Source organism: Primulina tabacum, chromosome 7, assembly GCF_025594145.1.
Source record: "Primulina tabacum isolate GXHZ01 chromosome 7, ASM2559414v2, whole genome shotgun sequence".
Lineage (NCBI taxonomy): Eukaryota > Viridiplantae > Streptophyta > Magnoliopsida > Lamiales > Gesneriaceae > Primulina > Primulina tabacum.
In genome coordinates this window covers 33,954,463-33,971,256 of record NC_134556.1, presented here as the reverse complement: position 1 = coordinate 33,971,256, position 16,794 = coordinate 33,954,463, and the positions used below count along the sequence as shown (strand labels likewise).

The 16,794-nt window shown below is 35.0% G+C and overlaps 1 protein-coding gene across 4 annotated transcripts; it reads left to right on the top strand.

Moving 5' to 3' along the window:
• Window positions 1–2,725: 2,725 nt before the first annotated feature.
• Window positions 2,726–7,918, top strand: LOC142551372 (AT-hook motif nuclear-localized protein 10). 4 transcript variants are annotated; one of them, XM_075660574.1, is made up of 6 exons: window positions 2,726–2,862; window positions 3,271–3,870; window positions 4,670–4,722; window positions 6,472–6,603; window positions 6,790–6,951; window positions 7,416–7,918. In XM_075660574.1, exons 2-6 carry the CDS (start codon window positions 3,393–3,395, stop codon window positions 7,653–7,655), a joined length of 1,065 nt encoding a protein of 354 aa, XP_075516689.1. In that variant the 5' UTR covers window positions 2,726–2,862; window positions 3,271–3,392; the 3' UTR covers window positions 7,656–7,918. The 4 variants fall into 4 exon arrangements, with proteins under 4 accessions (XP_075516689.1, XP_075516690.1, XP_075516691.1 ...); XM_075660575.1 differs by having other exon boundaries at window positions 3,224–3,870; XM_075660576.1 differs by having other exon boundaries at window positions 2,737–2,862; window positions 3,206–3,870.
• Window positions 7,919–16,794: the final 8,876 nt, after the last annotated feature.

Sequence of the window (16,794 nt, the reverse complement as noted above, 5' to 3'; positions counted from 1 at the left end):
AGCATCATCATTTTATTAGCTCAAATCAAACGATAAAAATATATGGCTATTAATATAAAGGCAAAAACTTGTGTGAGACGGTCTCACAAGTCGTATTTTGTGAGATGGATCTCTTATTTTTGTCATCCATGAAAAAATATTATTTTTTATATTAAAAATATTATTTTTTATTGTGAATATCGGTAGGGTTGATCCGTTTCACAGATAAAGATTCGTGAGACCGTCTCACAAGAGATCTACTCTAATATAAATATGCCCAAATCATATAATATAAATAAATAAATATGCCTCCACACGCTCTCCATATTTACAATGATTTTTTTTCTTATTAAATTTAATGATAAAAATATAATTTTCTTTTATCATTTATAGATAGTGTTTTTTACAAATTTTATAAAGAAAAAATTTATAATAACTTTTTAAAAACATTTACAAACATTAAAATAGTCTTCACAAACTATGTATATTTGGGCAGTTATACTCCACCAATCAATTGGGGGAGAGAATATACTAATTATCAAATATTTACTTAAACTTGATTTTTTCAGTGAATGGTAAAAAAGTCTGAGACAGCTTCTTCATTCAAGTATCACTATTAAAAAGTATTTAAAAATATTTTTCCTCTATATAATAATTTTTTAAAACAAAAAATAAATATTTTTAAAAAGCATAATCATATTTTTGTAGTGATAATATATGTATATTTATGAAAATATTAAAACTGAATTTTCATTTATGTCTATGTAAAATAAAAAAAATTATAATATATATACTATTATATAAATAATATATTTGTTTTTTTTTCTATGACCCTTTTCTAAACGACAATACTACAATTATTTCAATAAACAAAATATTTTTCAAATGACAACACTACCCTCATCCCGTAAACAAAATTTAAATATTAATTGAACTTCAATAATAGTTATTCATAAACAACAACTATGGAGAAAAAAACAAGTCAACAACTTGTGTGAGACGATCTCATAGATCGTATTTTGTAAGACGGATATTTTATTTGGGTCATTAATGAAAAAAATATTACTTTTTGTGTTAAGAGTATTAATTTTTATTGCGAATATTGGTAGGGTTGATAGGTCTCACAGATAAAGATTCGTGAGATCGTCTCACAAAAAACCTACTCAAAAAGCAATATATGCATAGGGATACTAGGATTTACTCGATGATAAGGTATTAACCTTGGAGTTGATCGAATGATATACAATGGATCACATGTATTTTTTCACATTATTCAATGTTTTGCATCACATAAAAGATGATTTAGCTCTTCTTATTGGAGTTGGATTAACCATTACTAGTTAATAATAAATATTCTATCCCCTTTTGGTGTGACCATTTTCCCAATATCAATATTGTCATAGTCTCATTAAACAAATTAACATTTAAATGGCCTCAACAAGGTGTTTGAGTTGGTGGAGTAAATGAGTGTTTGACTAATGATCAGGAGTTCGATTCTCTTTCAGCCAAATTCTCGGTGAGCCTGTTATACAAAAGTTGTCTAGTGCAGTTTACCTTACTAACATGATTTACAACTACTGTGTTAACTTGAAGATTTATCTAATACACATCGAATAATAATGGCAAAGAATTATCACATCATAAAAAAAATATTCCAATTAAAACATTATCCATATCACATTAAATAAATTACACACATATATAATAAATTTTAAATTATTTTTATACAAACTTATACATTCTCCATACAAATTACATTATTTGTATCTTTATTTTCTTGAAAATGCACATATTATCGATTAATTAATACTTTTTAAAATAAATAAAATTTATCAGTTTCAACACACTGGGACTGAGACACGCTCCAGACTCATGTGGGAGACACCAGTGGGGAGTCTTATCTTTTAGAAAGAGAGAGAATTTTTTTTTATTTATCATCAAGTAAAGATGAATGAATACTATATGAACCAGTTTCTCCACCATAGCGAACCCCAGTTCCGAATTCCTAGAAAGGAAGATGCATCTTTGGTGCTTCGATTTGAATTATCCTGAGAATGATATAGAATTTACATTCAAAAAATCTTTATTAGAACAATTTACAGAACTAGAAGTCTTTGCATAATATGCTCTAGATCTTGATAAAGCTACTTAGAATCTGTTGTTGGTTATCAACCTACTCTGAGTAGAGTTCTTGGAATTGGAATAAGATTGGCAGCGGTCATAAATCCATAATAGAGTGACCACAATGACCCTCATTTCATTTAAGTTAAACGCGAATAATCTGCTTTCTCACGTCCCGTGAATAGCCGAGAAGGGACATGCAGATCTAGTCTAGTCTCATTTCTGGGCCGACACTGACACTGAGAGACGAAAGCTAGGAAGAATTAGAAGGTCTAGTTTATTGCGATGTGCCATGTTGGGTGGCTCATTACTTCAATTAGTCTTTATATTCTATAAGATTGCTATTCATGAGGGTAAGGAACATTTTCCTATTTATATAATAGATCATATGGTATGACACATATTGGGAGAATTTGTACCTACAATATTTTTACTTTTATAAAAAAATAAAATAAGATCAAACGAAAAGATCAAACATTACATTAGGTCTAAAAAGTTATTCCAATAGTTCTTTTTTGAAAAGTTGTTCCAATATAATTATATTTTATATGAAAATTAAATATAATAAATATTATATATATATATATATATATATATATATATATATATATATTAGAGAGTGGATCTAATATTTATTTTGTAGGTAGCTTTCAACGCAAAACCTAATTTTCTATCTCTGTTCTCAATCCCTAAAATTCATTACTTTCCTCGTTGTGATCCTCTTAATCGTACGCCGCTGCACAAAATTTCCGCAATTTATTGGTAAGATGTTTACGATTTTTACCTAATTTTCGTTAATTTTTTTTTTCGTGTCATTTTTGAGTAATACTATTTCGTGAAGATTAAAATATTCGAAAAATTTAGTTTTTTTTATAGAAAATTCGGCGACTAGCTGCTTATGGTAGAATCTTTTACAGCAGGCAAGCTGAGGCATTTACAGCTCGTTTCTTCATTGTATTTCTCTTTTCTCAATTATCAGTTTCGCGACACTGATTTTATTGCTCTTTTTTCGAGCGTAATGGTGGCGAATTTTTGTGTTTCCGGTTAAATTTCTGCTTTCGAAAGGTTAATTTTTTAGCAGTAAGAAAATTCATTGATTTTTTAGCGCATGCGCGCGTTTCAGTTGAGTGTCGCTTGAATTGAAGCCATTTCGAAATGGCTGGGTTTTAGGGCTTGACACTCAAAGAAGCTAGTGCTGCTGCTGCGGAAGATCTGCCTTTTTCTGGCTATTTTCAGTGGTCCTTGAGTAATTTGCACAAATTTCCAAGGGTGTTTTCTGTAATCTTGGCAGAATGTCTGAAACAACAGCGATGACAAACCGTGAGCAGTTCACCGGAGCTTCCACTATGTATCCGGGCGCTGTGCAGTCTTCGGTGGCTTCACAACCACAGCTGAATCATGACATGCGCATGGGCTATACAACCGAAGGCATGACCGCCACGTACATGCCAATGGGATCCCCGCCGCCGCCGTACCAGTCCATCTCTGCCGGCGCGACGAAGAACGCGATGAACTCGAGTGCCAGTGAGCAGAAACGCAAGAGAGGGAGGCCCAGGAAGTATGGGGTTGATGGTGGCATGGCTTCTGGACAGCAGCCCAGTGATGTCGCGATGCAACAGTCACAGACGTTCACTCCACAGGCGGCGCCTCCACAAATGCTGCAGCAGGATTCCCAGCTACCACTGGGTGGATCTGCTTCTCCCACGTCTAAGAAGGCCAGAGGCAGACCTCCTGGTTCGAAAAACAAGAAGCAACGGGTCGAAGCTTTAGGTATACATCTAATATTTGTCATAAAGAATGTTATTTATACAAAGATTCTCGGGTTTACACATGTGGCAAGGAATATGGAATATTTTTCTTTATATGGATTCGGTTTTGTTTTTGTAGTTTCTGGTTTTATTTTATGTTGTTAATACAGTACATTATCCATATAAATGTATTGGTAGACGGTAGCATCTGTGGTGCTGCAATTGAAAAATATTGTAATGCAAGTGGGTTGTATGTATGACGGAGTAATTTTTTATTGAATGGATTACATAGCAAAATTGGCAAGTGAATAATATATAAGTATGCTGGAAATTAAGTAACATACACGAGCGTGGTGGATCTTTGTGGACTTTGGATCTGACCCACTCCAGGTTTTGGTAACTGTTTCATAGTTACAACATAATTTCAAATATTTCCTCTTTTTTTCACCGACACTATCTATTTTTCATTTTTTTGCTGAATTGTCTATTTTGTTAATTGTTTCGATGTACACATGGTATCCAATCTTTTGATTGACTATTTATATCTTTAAAATTCAGATTAAAAACAGTGAATAATTTATATTCCTCGTCGTTTTGCTACAATTGTATGCTTTATATTCAATTATTTCTTTTGTTTGCGAGTTTCCAAATTGATTGATATTGTTAAAAAATTTAAGCCGCGGCTCATGTATAGTATCAACGCCCCCTGTTTCATCGTCATTCTGAGGCCGCGGCTCATATTTAGTATCAACGCCCCCTGTTTCATCATCATTCTGAGGAATGCCACACTGATGAACTCTGACATATAGTTATGCCTGCAGGTTCGACTGGTATTGGATTTGTACCTCATGTTATCAACGTAATGGCTGGAGAGGTTGACATTTTAATACTTGCATTAATTTCTGTTAAATCAGTAAAAGCTATTTATTATTCCTTTATGTTGGGTACTTGGGTTTATCCATATATATTTCATTACTGCCAAAGAACATGGAGTTAAACCAAGATTCATAGTACCCTATCACATTTTCTTTAAGAATTGTTTTTCGGATTCCATTACAACTAGTGCTTTAAATTTATTTTAGCCTCTGGATATGCATTAATGAACCTAAGATTGCGATCTGTTCAAGTTTGGTATCTGTTAGAATGATGGATCAGATTTTTGTATGATAGTAGTGGTGGCTCAGTTTTCTTGCTCCATGATATTTCCTCACACAAAGCTCAATTGAATGGTAACGGAAAAGTTAAAATCTACAATCCAGTAATAATTGAAAACACTTTACCTGCCATAAAGATGATTCTATGCATTAGGTATGCCAGGATTAGCTGCCCACGCAGGAGCTGGGGGAGAGAGAGACTAGATACTGAAATGCATTTTTAAACCGAAAGGAATTTCGATGCTTAAAAGAGATATTGACCAAATGGGTTGGGGTGGGGGGTGGGGTGGGGTTGGTAGTGGTCCTCTTCAGTATTGTCATGCAATTTTTTGATTTATTGTATTTATTTACAACATGGTTGCATCTGTTTTTAAAAGTTATAATGGACAAGAAATATTTGGTCTAAGCATTCAGATGAATGAATTGATGAAAAGTTTGGGTTTCACATTAAATGCTGAGTGGGAAAAAGCCGAAGTTTCTTTGCCCTGCATTGCCGCTTAGATCAAGTCACTGAGTTGTATATAAATCCAAACTAACGGTATCTTATTTTGTTAAAGTATAAAATGGCTTATCTGTGGGAAATATGTACATCTCTAGTGTATGTTCCTTCTTAGGGATTTCTACTCTTACTAACCGGTAAGACAGTATTGCTTATGTGATTCCTGTTTGATTCAATTTAGCAAGATTAATCATTTACTGTGAGCTTGCCTCAATGACACACTAAGATGTTTGAGTTAATATTTCAAATCTTATGATTAATTGTTCTAATTTGTTTAATTGGCAAGTAGGGTTTCAACAATTTGCTGAAGTTCTAGTGTATACTCTATAATTTCGACATGTTACTTGGTGAAAATTTGAAGTAGTTTATCACCATTCATCAGTTGTTTCTTTTGGCATCATGATCTTGAAGGGTAACACTTTTAACTTTTCCATGTAGTTTCACGCGAATGAACTAATTGAATTGCTTCATGATCCATTCTAATATATCCATTTAACATTATCTGTTCCCGTGTACTTGTTTTTCTGTTGTTGATGGTTATGCAATGCATGAGGATCTATGGCTTCTTTTCGCCTGAAATTTCTTAACACCTTGAACCTTTCTTCGTTGCTCTAATGCATACTTGTTTTATTAATTCCTCTTGAAGAGCAGCGTGTATTTATAGTGTTTAACACAACTTCGTGTATCACACCACTTCAACACTTCTTTAGTGTCCGTATGGCACACATTTTACCAATAATTCTCTGCACTTGGATCAATTTTAGATTTGTGGCACATATTTTGCCATTGATTATCTGCTGTTGGATTGTTCCCGCATCCATCCTCGCCCAAAATGAACTGGGTTTGCTTGAATTAGAGGTTTTTTGAATGAGAAAGATCTTGACACTCGTGTGTCACCAGAATTCAGATACAAATTACAAGTTGAAGATTATATTATTGGATAACTAAAAATCAGCGAATGATATTTCAGGATGTATCTTCAAAAATAATGGCATTTTCTCAGAATGGTCCAAGGGCCGTTTGCATTTTATCTTGCAGTGGTGTTATATCAGACGTGACACTCCATCAAGCTGCAACATCTGGTGGAACTGCAACTTATCAGGTTTATTGTTTTAGACCTATATTACCATTGCTGGCATGTGAAGCTTATTCAAATTTCTTGAAGCCTGATTCATTAGCATGACAAATTCCTCTGTAGAGATCCACAACCGGACTAGGATATTGGACATGAGTTTTCTTGTTAAATTTCATCCTGTTTTCCTTGTTTTAATTTTTTCCCATTCTGCAGGGGAGATTTGATATCTTGTCCCTCTCTGGCTCATTCCTGCTTTCAGAAGTCTCTGGCCAGAAAAGCAGAATTGGCGGATTGAGTATAACATTATCTGGATCTGATGGAAGGGTTTTTGGTGGTTGTGTGGCTGGTTTGCTTATTGCCGGTTCCCCTGTACAGGTCGGTTATATGGATTGGAAGAAAGCTGTTCAAGATCTTGATTTGCGAATATGAATATATGTATCCCATAGTTGGTATCAGTTGCGCCACATATAACAGCCTTACACTATTCATTTGGAAATTCAGAGCTCAACTATCATTCGACATGTGGTTATTTGTTAAATATCGGACTGGAAGACAGTAGAGCTTATCTTTGAACATTTTTTACCATCTAAAGTGCATCTGTGAGGGTCAGATCACAGTTTGGCCTAAGTTAGTTTATTTCGCTGGGCTCATCTTAGGGCCTTCCTAACGCAAATTATATTTTAATGATTCTGGACTCCGAGGAAACGAGTTGTCCAAGAGTTTGTCACTTTTATTATTTGTTCGACTGTAATTCGAGTTATGAGTGCACGTTATATATTATATGTATAAAACTGATTACGGAGTTCCAATATATGAAATGATTTTTTCGCTTATTACAGGTAATAGTTGGAAGTTTTCTCGCAGATGGTCGAAAGGAACTGAAATCTGCAAACCACTTGGAATCTTTATTTGGTCTGCCAAAAGCTAACTTGGGTGGTGCTTCAGGTGCCAACAGCTCTCCATCTCGAGGAAGTCTCAGCGAATCCTCTGGTGGGCCTGCAAGTCCTCTCAATCTGAGCTCAGGAGGCTGTAATATTAATAATAATCTCCAAGGCATATCCGGCATGCCATGGAAATGATATTTTTCGCACAATCTTTTACCCGTCGTACGGATACTTGAAAATATTCCGTCTTAGAAGCTAACTTATGGTAGAAGTAGTAGTAGAAGTAGAAGTAATCTCTGTAGTTTTATTATCTGAGTAAGGACCACAGGCTGCTTTGCATCTAGACTCTAATTTATGGGCATGCATGAAGTGGACCTAGGCACTTGTTATTTGACACACTAGCTCTTTCAAGGCTGTTGTGTTTAATGCCACACCTTTGATGTTATGCTGGGTACTCATCTCCCGATACCATCACCTTAATACTTAGCTGCTGTGTTTCTTTATTCTTGTGCTATCGACGTTTTGATTATCACATCCATTGTGTTAATGTTTAATACACGAGATCGGCGGCGAGCGCAGATGAAAAAAGATCAAATTTGTATGCCGTATGTTAGATTCTCGCGCGTTTGTGCCAAATTTGAATCTTGGAACCCTTCAAGATTGGAGGTAATCTGATTTCACCCGATCCCACACAACCAATAATAATGATAATGTAATGTCAGCACAAAAAAATGGCAGAAGTATATCTTCCTCTGTTTATGCTGTATGGAAATTAAATCAAAATTTTGGGTAAGAATGAATTGGAAAAATATGCGTTGAGTAGTTCATTTTAAATATTTAATTTATTATGATTGATTTATTTTGTTTATGTTTTAGATTATTATTAGTTTTAAGTTTGATTTATTGTGTTTATATTTTAGATTATTATTAATTTTAATTTATTGTGTTTAATTTATTGTTCTAATATTATTTTTAAAATGATTATTTATTTATGAGTCCCAATTGTGATTTTATAAAATTACCATCCAAGTCGTTAAAAATATACATCATCATTAACGCTGATGTGCAAGTGTATGCATGTATATTTGGTTGAATTGTGTATTGTCCTTGTGTTTAATTTATTATTTTAAATTGGTGTTTAATTTGTGCTTGTTTTATTGTGTATGTTAAATGTGTGTTTTAAGTGTTTATGTCGAGTTTTTTCACTATGAATATTGTTGCTGAAAGACGAAACTGAACACTTAAAGACATGGTGAGAAATATGATTAGTCATTCTACTTTATCAGAATCACTCTGAGGAGAGGCACTAAAGACAATATCATATATCCTTAATAGAGTCCCAATTGTGATTTCATAAAATTATCATCCAAGTCGTTAATATATACATAATCATTAATGCTGATGTGTAAGTGTATGCATGTATATTTGGTTGAATTGTGTATTGTCCTTGTGTTTAATTTATTATTTTAAATTGTTGTTTAATTTGTGCTTGTTTTATTGTGTATGTTAAATTTGTGTTTAAGTTACTATATCGAGTTTTTTCACTATCAATATTGTTGCTGAAAGACGAAACAGATCACTTAAAGACATGGTGAAAAATATGATTAGTCATTCTACCTTATCAGAATCACTCTGAGGAGAGGCACTAAAGACCACATCATATATCCTTAATAGAGTTCCAACTAAGGCAACAATCAAACCTCTTATGAACTTTGGACATGCAAAAATCATTTTCTTAAACATTTGCATGTTTGGAAATCTCCAGCTGAGGTAAGGCCATATAAGTCTAATGAAAAGAAATTGGACTTATGGACGACAAACTGTTATTTTATTGAATACTCTGAAAGATTCAGGGGTACAAGTTATATGATCTCACAGGTAATTCGATTTTTCAGTCAAGAAATGTCCGGTTCTTCGAAGATGTTGAGTTTGTCGAGGGAGATAAATCAAGAGATATTGTCTTTGAAGATGAATATGTAAATATTCTTACAGGTGTCTTGAACATTGACAAGGAACACATTCTTCACTTTGATCAAGACGCGATATAAGAAAACAATATTGGAGATCCTCTCATTCCAGATGAACAAAATAAAGTACCTCCATAACCTATGCCCTTACGAGGATCCACAAGAGAGCGAGAAATGCAATGCTAGATGATTACATTGTATTTTCAAGAACATGATTCAAACATTGGACTGATAGAGGATGATCCTATCAACTTCTGTGAAGCCAATGTTGCGTGAATGAGGAGATAAAGTCCATGAAAGACAATGACGCATGATATCTTACGAAGCGTATTGGTTGCAAATGAATATTTAAAACCAAGATGGATTCGAAAGGTAATGTGGAAATATATAAGGCTCGTCTTGTCTCCAAATAATTCACACATAAAGAAGACATATATAAAGAGACTTTATCTTCGATTTTTTCGAAAGACTCTTTAAGGATTATAATGGCTTTTTAGTGCATTTCATTCTTGAGCTTCATCAGATAGATGTAAAGACTATGTTTTTAAATGGTGACATTGATGAAATTATTTATATGGTATAGCCAGAAAATTTTGTGTCCAAAGAAAAAAATTATATGGTTTGCAAATTAAAGAAGTCTATTTATGGCTCAAGCAGACATCTTGACAATAGTATTTCAAATTTCATCAAGTAATCATCTCGTTCGGTTTTGAGATGAATTTGGTCGATGATAGTGTGTACCATAAATTCATTTTGAGTAAGCTGATAAGTGCAAGAATTGCACTTAATTTATATGAAAATCTATTTGAATTATATTAGTTTTAGACAAAATTATGCTTGGTATTTATTGTTTTTGTGTCAGTGCAGGAGGTAAATAATTATTTGATGAATGATGATGATTAGAGGTGTTTTTGATGCTAAAATCTTGATGGACTAGCGCTTCAGCGCCAAGGAAGGGGCGCCACAGCACTAAGGCTTCACAGGAGAGAAAGAAGAGCTGCATCGTTACAACTCAGCGCCACAGCACCATGGTTGCCGATGCATGTAGCGCCTAGGAGCCACATTACTAGAGCCACGACGCTAAGATTGGGAGCTAAGTATGATTTACGGGCGCCACTTGACTAGCGTCGCGGCGCTAATGTCTGCGTGGAAAAATTATGTGGGCTTTATTTTACGGGCTTGGACAAAGTATAAAAGAGAGAAATACGGTTTCCATCGTAGAAAGCCGTTTTTGGAGAGAAAAATCACGTGAGAGACAAGGAGCACACAAGGGAGAAGATTTGGAACACAAGGATGGATCTCAAAGATGAAGAACGAAAAATCTGGGGACACAGACGCCACTTCTGACTCGTTATCTACTTCTTTCGCCCTTTAAATTCTTGTATTGAGATGTTTAACCCTTCAAACATGATGTGTTTTAGTTTATATTTTGTTATTTCAATTCTAGAGGATGATTTAGCTTCGTTGACACGATAATTTTGACTCTATTGTTTATATGATTGAATTTTTGTTAGTTTAATTGTGTTTTCTAGTTCTTATTGATTTCAATTTATTGGCCATAAATTGACTGTTATCATATTAATTCTACAGCTCAGGAGAAGAACTAGAATTATGGATCATTTTAGACACATCGTTAAATGTTTATGCTGTTTGGAAGACGTATAACTTTAGCGGGTCTTAGGTAAGATCACCGTTTGAATATATCATTTGAACTTAGATTTTTTTTAGAAATGTTTGAATCGCCGTTTAAATGATACATTTTATTCATTATTTGGAAAAGAGGGAATAAAATAATTAATTATTATTTGCTATTAAATGAATGTAATTCATGAATATAAATTTAACCGAGAATAATTATCGTGGAAATTAAGTGAAATCATTCCTTAGATATTTTCTCTCATGATTCGAATAATATTTATTTTCAATTAATTCTCTTTAAGTAGACTAAACCTTTTATTAAATCTTCTTGATAAAGTTCTGATTATTTTAATTACAAGCACTGATATAATTTTATATATACACTCCTCGTGGAAACAATAATTTATGTTGAGGATCGGGTTGAGTTTAGAAGGGGGGTTGAATAAACTCAACGGCAAACTTAATCGATTTTCCAGAATGATGTGCTAGAATCCTGTTAAAGATACTAGCAGATTTTTGTTCAAATTTAAAGACCAGCAGATCACAAGATAATGTGCGGAAACGATCTGTTGGTTAGTGGGTGAAAAATAATGAAACAGAAAAACAGTAGATGGCACAGGGTTTGTTTCTGGAAGTTCGAAGATGAATCTTCTACGTCTCCCCTTCTTCTGTTTCCAGAAGGTATCACTAAAAGACTTTGATGAATACAGTACAACAGTTGTACACACCCACTTCAACAGGACTTACCCTTCGCCTACTGAAACTCTTAGTTTTACAACTCAACTACTTTAATGATCTTAAGTTCTGGAAATGACTCTTTTCCAGTTACAGATTCTTCTATTAATGAGATAATGAAGTGAATAACTTAAGAAGAGATAATGAAAATAGCTAGCACAATATGATCTCAAATGATCAAATGTATTTCAATGAAGCGTGTGCTGCTCTTTCAGTGTTGAGCTTTTGAGATAGCTGAAAGTTCTAGCGATGCTCGAATGATATTTTTCTGATTGAGATTCGTTCACTTTTTTTCTTGAAAAGTCCTTCGTCTCCATATATAGGCTTCATCCAACATTCTAAAATCTGAACGTCTCTTTTGACTTTTCAGTGGTTCAGTTTTATTGTTGAAAATGGACCCTGCAGAATACATTAAAGCAATCAGTCTCAGTTAATACCAAAAATGGTAAGCCGTCTTAAATGTTCTCGTACAACATTTAATGGCATTTAATGAAGCAATAAATGCTAGTATCACGTTAATAGATCAACGATAATATTTAAAGACTTGAGATACACAAAATTCTGCTAGTGTTAATTTCGAGTTTTGTATTCCTTCTAGTTCTGGTTTTAGTTAAGAAGTCACTTGTTAAGTAGATTAAGCAGTACTTGATAAGTGCTGCTACTGGTTTTAGCGCGGTACAATTGTTTCTGGTTTTCTGTTTATTTATATATACTGGTTTTATACTTAAGCCAGCATCTTGTACTAGCATCTCCACAACAAAATTAAGTCTAACAATTTCCCCCTTTGTGGTGATGCCAAAACCTAGATGTTCCTTAAAAACGTTAGTAGAACAAATTGAGAAGCAGATAAAAGCAATTAGTATCCAGAAAATCAAGACAAGAAAATAAAACTAATTTGTTCCAATATCTCTGAAAATAGCTTCATCTGGATCTTGATCCCTCCCAGAAGAATGAGGTCTGCTGCTACTTGCTCCAGTTCTATCTCCAAATCTACCATCTTCCCCCTTTTTGGCATCACTATCCTTAAATTGAGTGATTAGATCATCAACTCGGCCTGTGAGGGTTTGGATTCCTGCATTCAGCATTTCCAAGTATGGTGCTTGGCTCGAAACTCTGTCTGACATATTTGTAAGAGATTGAAATTGAGATTCAATCTTGGTATCAAGGAGTTCCAACTTCGAATCCAAGGCTTCGACTTTGGTAGAAACTGCTGAAATTGAGGAGTGATGATCAGAAACGGTCTTGATGAGATCACTTTGACCAATCAAAATGAGACCTTGATTGTGGAAAATATTCTTCTTGAACAAACTGAATTCGATAGAAAATCTCGTCAAAGAGTCACTGGTGTTTGCGACTTCTTTTGATATACGTTCTTGACTAGATTTGACGTGACCGCTATGCTCACTGTGTTCATAAGAGAGCTGTTTGACAATCTCAGATAGATTATGAAGTCCTCTTTGAAGAGTTTCCATGGCATGTTCAAGAGCAGATGTCTCAGAAGGTGAAGGAGATTCAACAAGAGCACGTTGCTTGATATCTTCCATTCTGGCGATGCGCTCAGGAGAATGCTGAGAAGAAATAATAAGAGCAGTAGACGGTGCAACTTCTGCTTGAGTGATAAATGCTGGTTCTGGTTCGGCAGAGGGACCTTTTGAAGCAGTAGTTGGATCTGTTGGCTTTGTTTCTGGTTGTTGCAAATCAGCAGCAGGTTCAGTAATAGCTCTCGGCTCAACAGCAGAAGGTGAAGTAGGCAACAGAGTTGCCATTTCAGATTGATGAGCTTCTGAAAAATGTTTAAGCTCTTGAAGAGATGAAGAAGTAGTAGCAGTGACAGTAGCAGATTCTGGAATGGATTGGACTGGAGGAGGATCAGCAGAAGTAGTAATAACTGGCAGTGAGTCATCCTGTGTTGCTTGAGTCTGCACAATCGATTCGATCACTTCATCAACCGATGCCAGATCATGAACAGAAATAAGTGAGGATGATTGAGTAGGAGCTACTTGAGGTGCAGGAGTACTAGAGGCATTGACTTCAGAAGAAGCTTTGGCCGGTTCCTCAACTGACTGAGTCTTCAAAATTGCGGGGACGGTATTGACAGTAAATTTTGAAGGCTGAGAAAAAGCCTTCTCTTTGGTAACAATTTTCTCAGACAAAATTGTCAACTGCTCCGACAAAAGTTGAATAGTAGGACCAGTAGAGTCAAAATTCGACTTCAACGTTTTCAAAACAGTGTCCATATTCTGCTGTTTGACTTGATCTAGAATGTAGTTTCGGCGATTGATGGCTTCTATCACATTTTTTGTCTTGGCAGCAGCAAAAACATTTTTCTCATTTTTCACAGTTTGAGCAAAAACACCGGGAGTGTTCAAAAAGATGATTGGATGGTAGACTCTTACCTTGAGCCAATCATCAAAAAATTTCATGTCTTCTCTGGTTGAATTATCAATTTCTTCCAGATGAAGATCGATTGCTGTTTGAATGGTTGATGTGGCCACCGGTGACTGAGACAACTCGGTAATCTTGCCTTTCCCTTTTCCTGAAGTAGCAGGGACTACTGGTTTGAAAGCAGAAGAACCAGTAGCAGATTCTCTAATGACCACACTAGAAGTTGGTCTGAAAAATTGAGCAGTTGAAGGTCCTGATTCAATGGCTTTTGCTTTGGTGGATGGAACAGCTTGTGGAAAAACTTGTCGAAGAGGAACAGTCTCTAATTCAGCAAGAGCTGCTGTTTTCTTAATGCGGATGGTGGTGCGAGGCTTCTTCTTGGATGGGGTGGGAGGCAGTGAAGCTTGTTGAGTGGGTGCTGCTGATTCTTCTGATTCCGTTTTGTCAGAATCAGACACAACCACAACTCTTTTTCTTTTGATTTTCTTCTGCCCCTCAGCCTGAGATTCCCCAATTTCCTTCTTTATAGCCACAAACTCACCAACTGTTGGCTTTGGCCTTAAGGCAAGCACACTATCAGCATCAGTCATGGTGACCGAAGAGCCATCCTCTTCTGTTATTCTGGAAAAACCAGCATCTTTCAACATTTTACTGATTTGCACAGCAAATCCAGTACCTTTCCTTAGAATCATATCTTTCATAATTCGAAACAGAAAGCGACCCCAATCCTTTTTTTTTTCTGAAGTGATGGCCACCATCACTTGAACCTTCTCTTTGGTCAGTTTGTCGAAAGTTCCAGCCTTGACCAACAATGCTTTTGCCACGATATCAGCGAGTACCTGGTACTCAATTTTCAATAGCTTCTTGAAGCAGGAAGGTGAAAGCTCTTCTCCAGTGGTTGAAAAGTTTGTCAAAGTAGTAGACATCTCTTCCTTTGTGATATCCGAAAGCTCATAAGGTCCAGAAATCGGTAGAAAGAAGGTGGAACCGAGAAATGCAGCATCAATGGAGATTGATGCATCTCCCTGTGTGTAATTAATCTTTCCCTCGACAACTTCTGCTTTGGCGTAGAAATCCAGAAGAGCGGACTTGTAGATAATAGCAGGCGATTCCAAGAATTTGCGAAGTCCAGATTTTTCCAAGGATTTGAACATCTTAACGAAGTTCTCATCCTTAATAGTGAGAACAGATGCAAAGTTCACCTGATAAGCATTCAAGGTATAAGCTGCGGCCATTTCTGAATTGAAAAAGATTTGAGGTAGATTAACAGTAGATGCAAGAAAGCAGTAGATGCAAAGTAATGATCTGAATTCGTAAAGTGCAATGAAAGAGAAAAACGAACGGTTAGAAAGAATGAAATGTACAGCCGTCAGTAAACATAGGGACACGTGTCGATATGTTTATGGTTGGTAGAGAGAGAAAATAGGAGTGTCAGTTACTCTACTCATTTCAAATTTTAAAAAAGATTTAGTAACAAAAATTGGCGGGCTGTCCGAGGCGGTTGCTGAAAGAACAGAAGCTGATTTGTCGTTTTATGATAATATCTACTGGAAGAAGGTAGAGTGCTGAAACAAATGCAGCACTTCGACAACTTCTGGTAGATACACTGTTTTATCGAAAAGACAAATCAGTTTCTAATATAAATGTCATAACAATGTTCCCCCTCAATTTATGCAGTAATAAAGGATATTAAACACAAAACGACTCTTGGCAAACTTTAAATCTGAACCGTTGATAATGAACAGTCGCAAGGATCTTTATCTCCCTTGAATACCACTATAAAAACCTGCACAAGTTAAACAAAGTTAATCGTACATAAGATCAAATGAAAACTAATGTGAATGAAGAAGCAGAGTCTGATCCAGAAGCCGAAGCAAGAATGTTCAGAAGACAACTTGCTGCATTTTCTAAGAAGATGTTTGAAGATATCGTTCTTTATATAATGATCCTTGGATCAAACTCCTGGAGTTGTAATTTGAACAATCAAAAAGATTGTTTGCTCTTATTAGGATTAGGCTGCAGCATCATTCCCTTCCATAAGCATTCTAATGCAATAAGAGAGTGCTGGTGGATCGATGATACTGAAAAGCTTAGTAGGATAATCTGTGTAATCAATCTGCTGATATCTTCAATTGTGCCCCTTGTAATGTAATGCATCTGATTATATGAATAAAAGATTTCGTCTTTCCATACCTCTTGTGCTGTTCTTATTTCTGAATATTTCTACTGGATTAGAATAAAGAAACAGAAGACACGTGAAAACAGAAGATAATAAACAGTAGTTATGATAAATCAATTAATCCGAGAACATTACGAAAATACGAAAACTTATTCTGAGGAAGTGGTTTGGTAAAACTCGTATTCGAAGTCGAAATTGAATTATGTTATGATTTCAATTTGATATGAATTTTCAATGTTTTAAAAGATATTTGAAACTTATTTGTTGATTTTGAATGACGTTATTGATTGATATAAATATGTTATTGATGTAGATAGATTATTATACTGATATCTTCAAGCTACATCAATTGAAAACGAAGAATTGAGGTATGTTGCGACCGGGTAACATACGAGTGGTATCTGTATCATATGATATATGTTTGATTGGT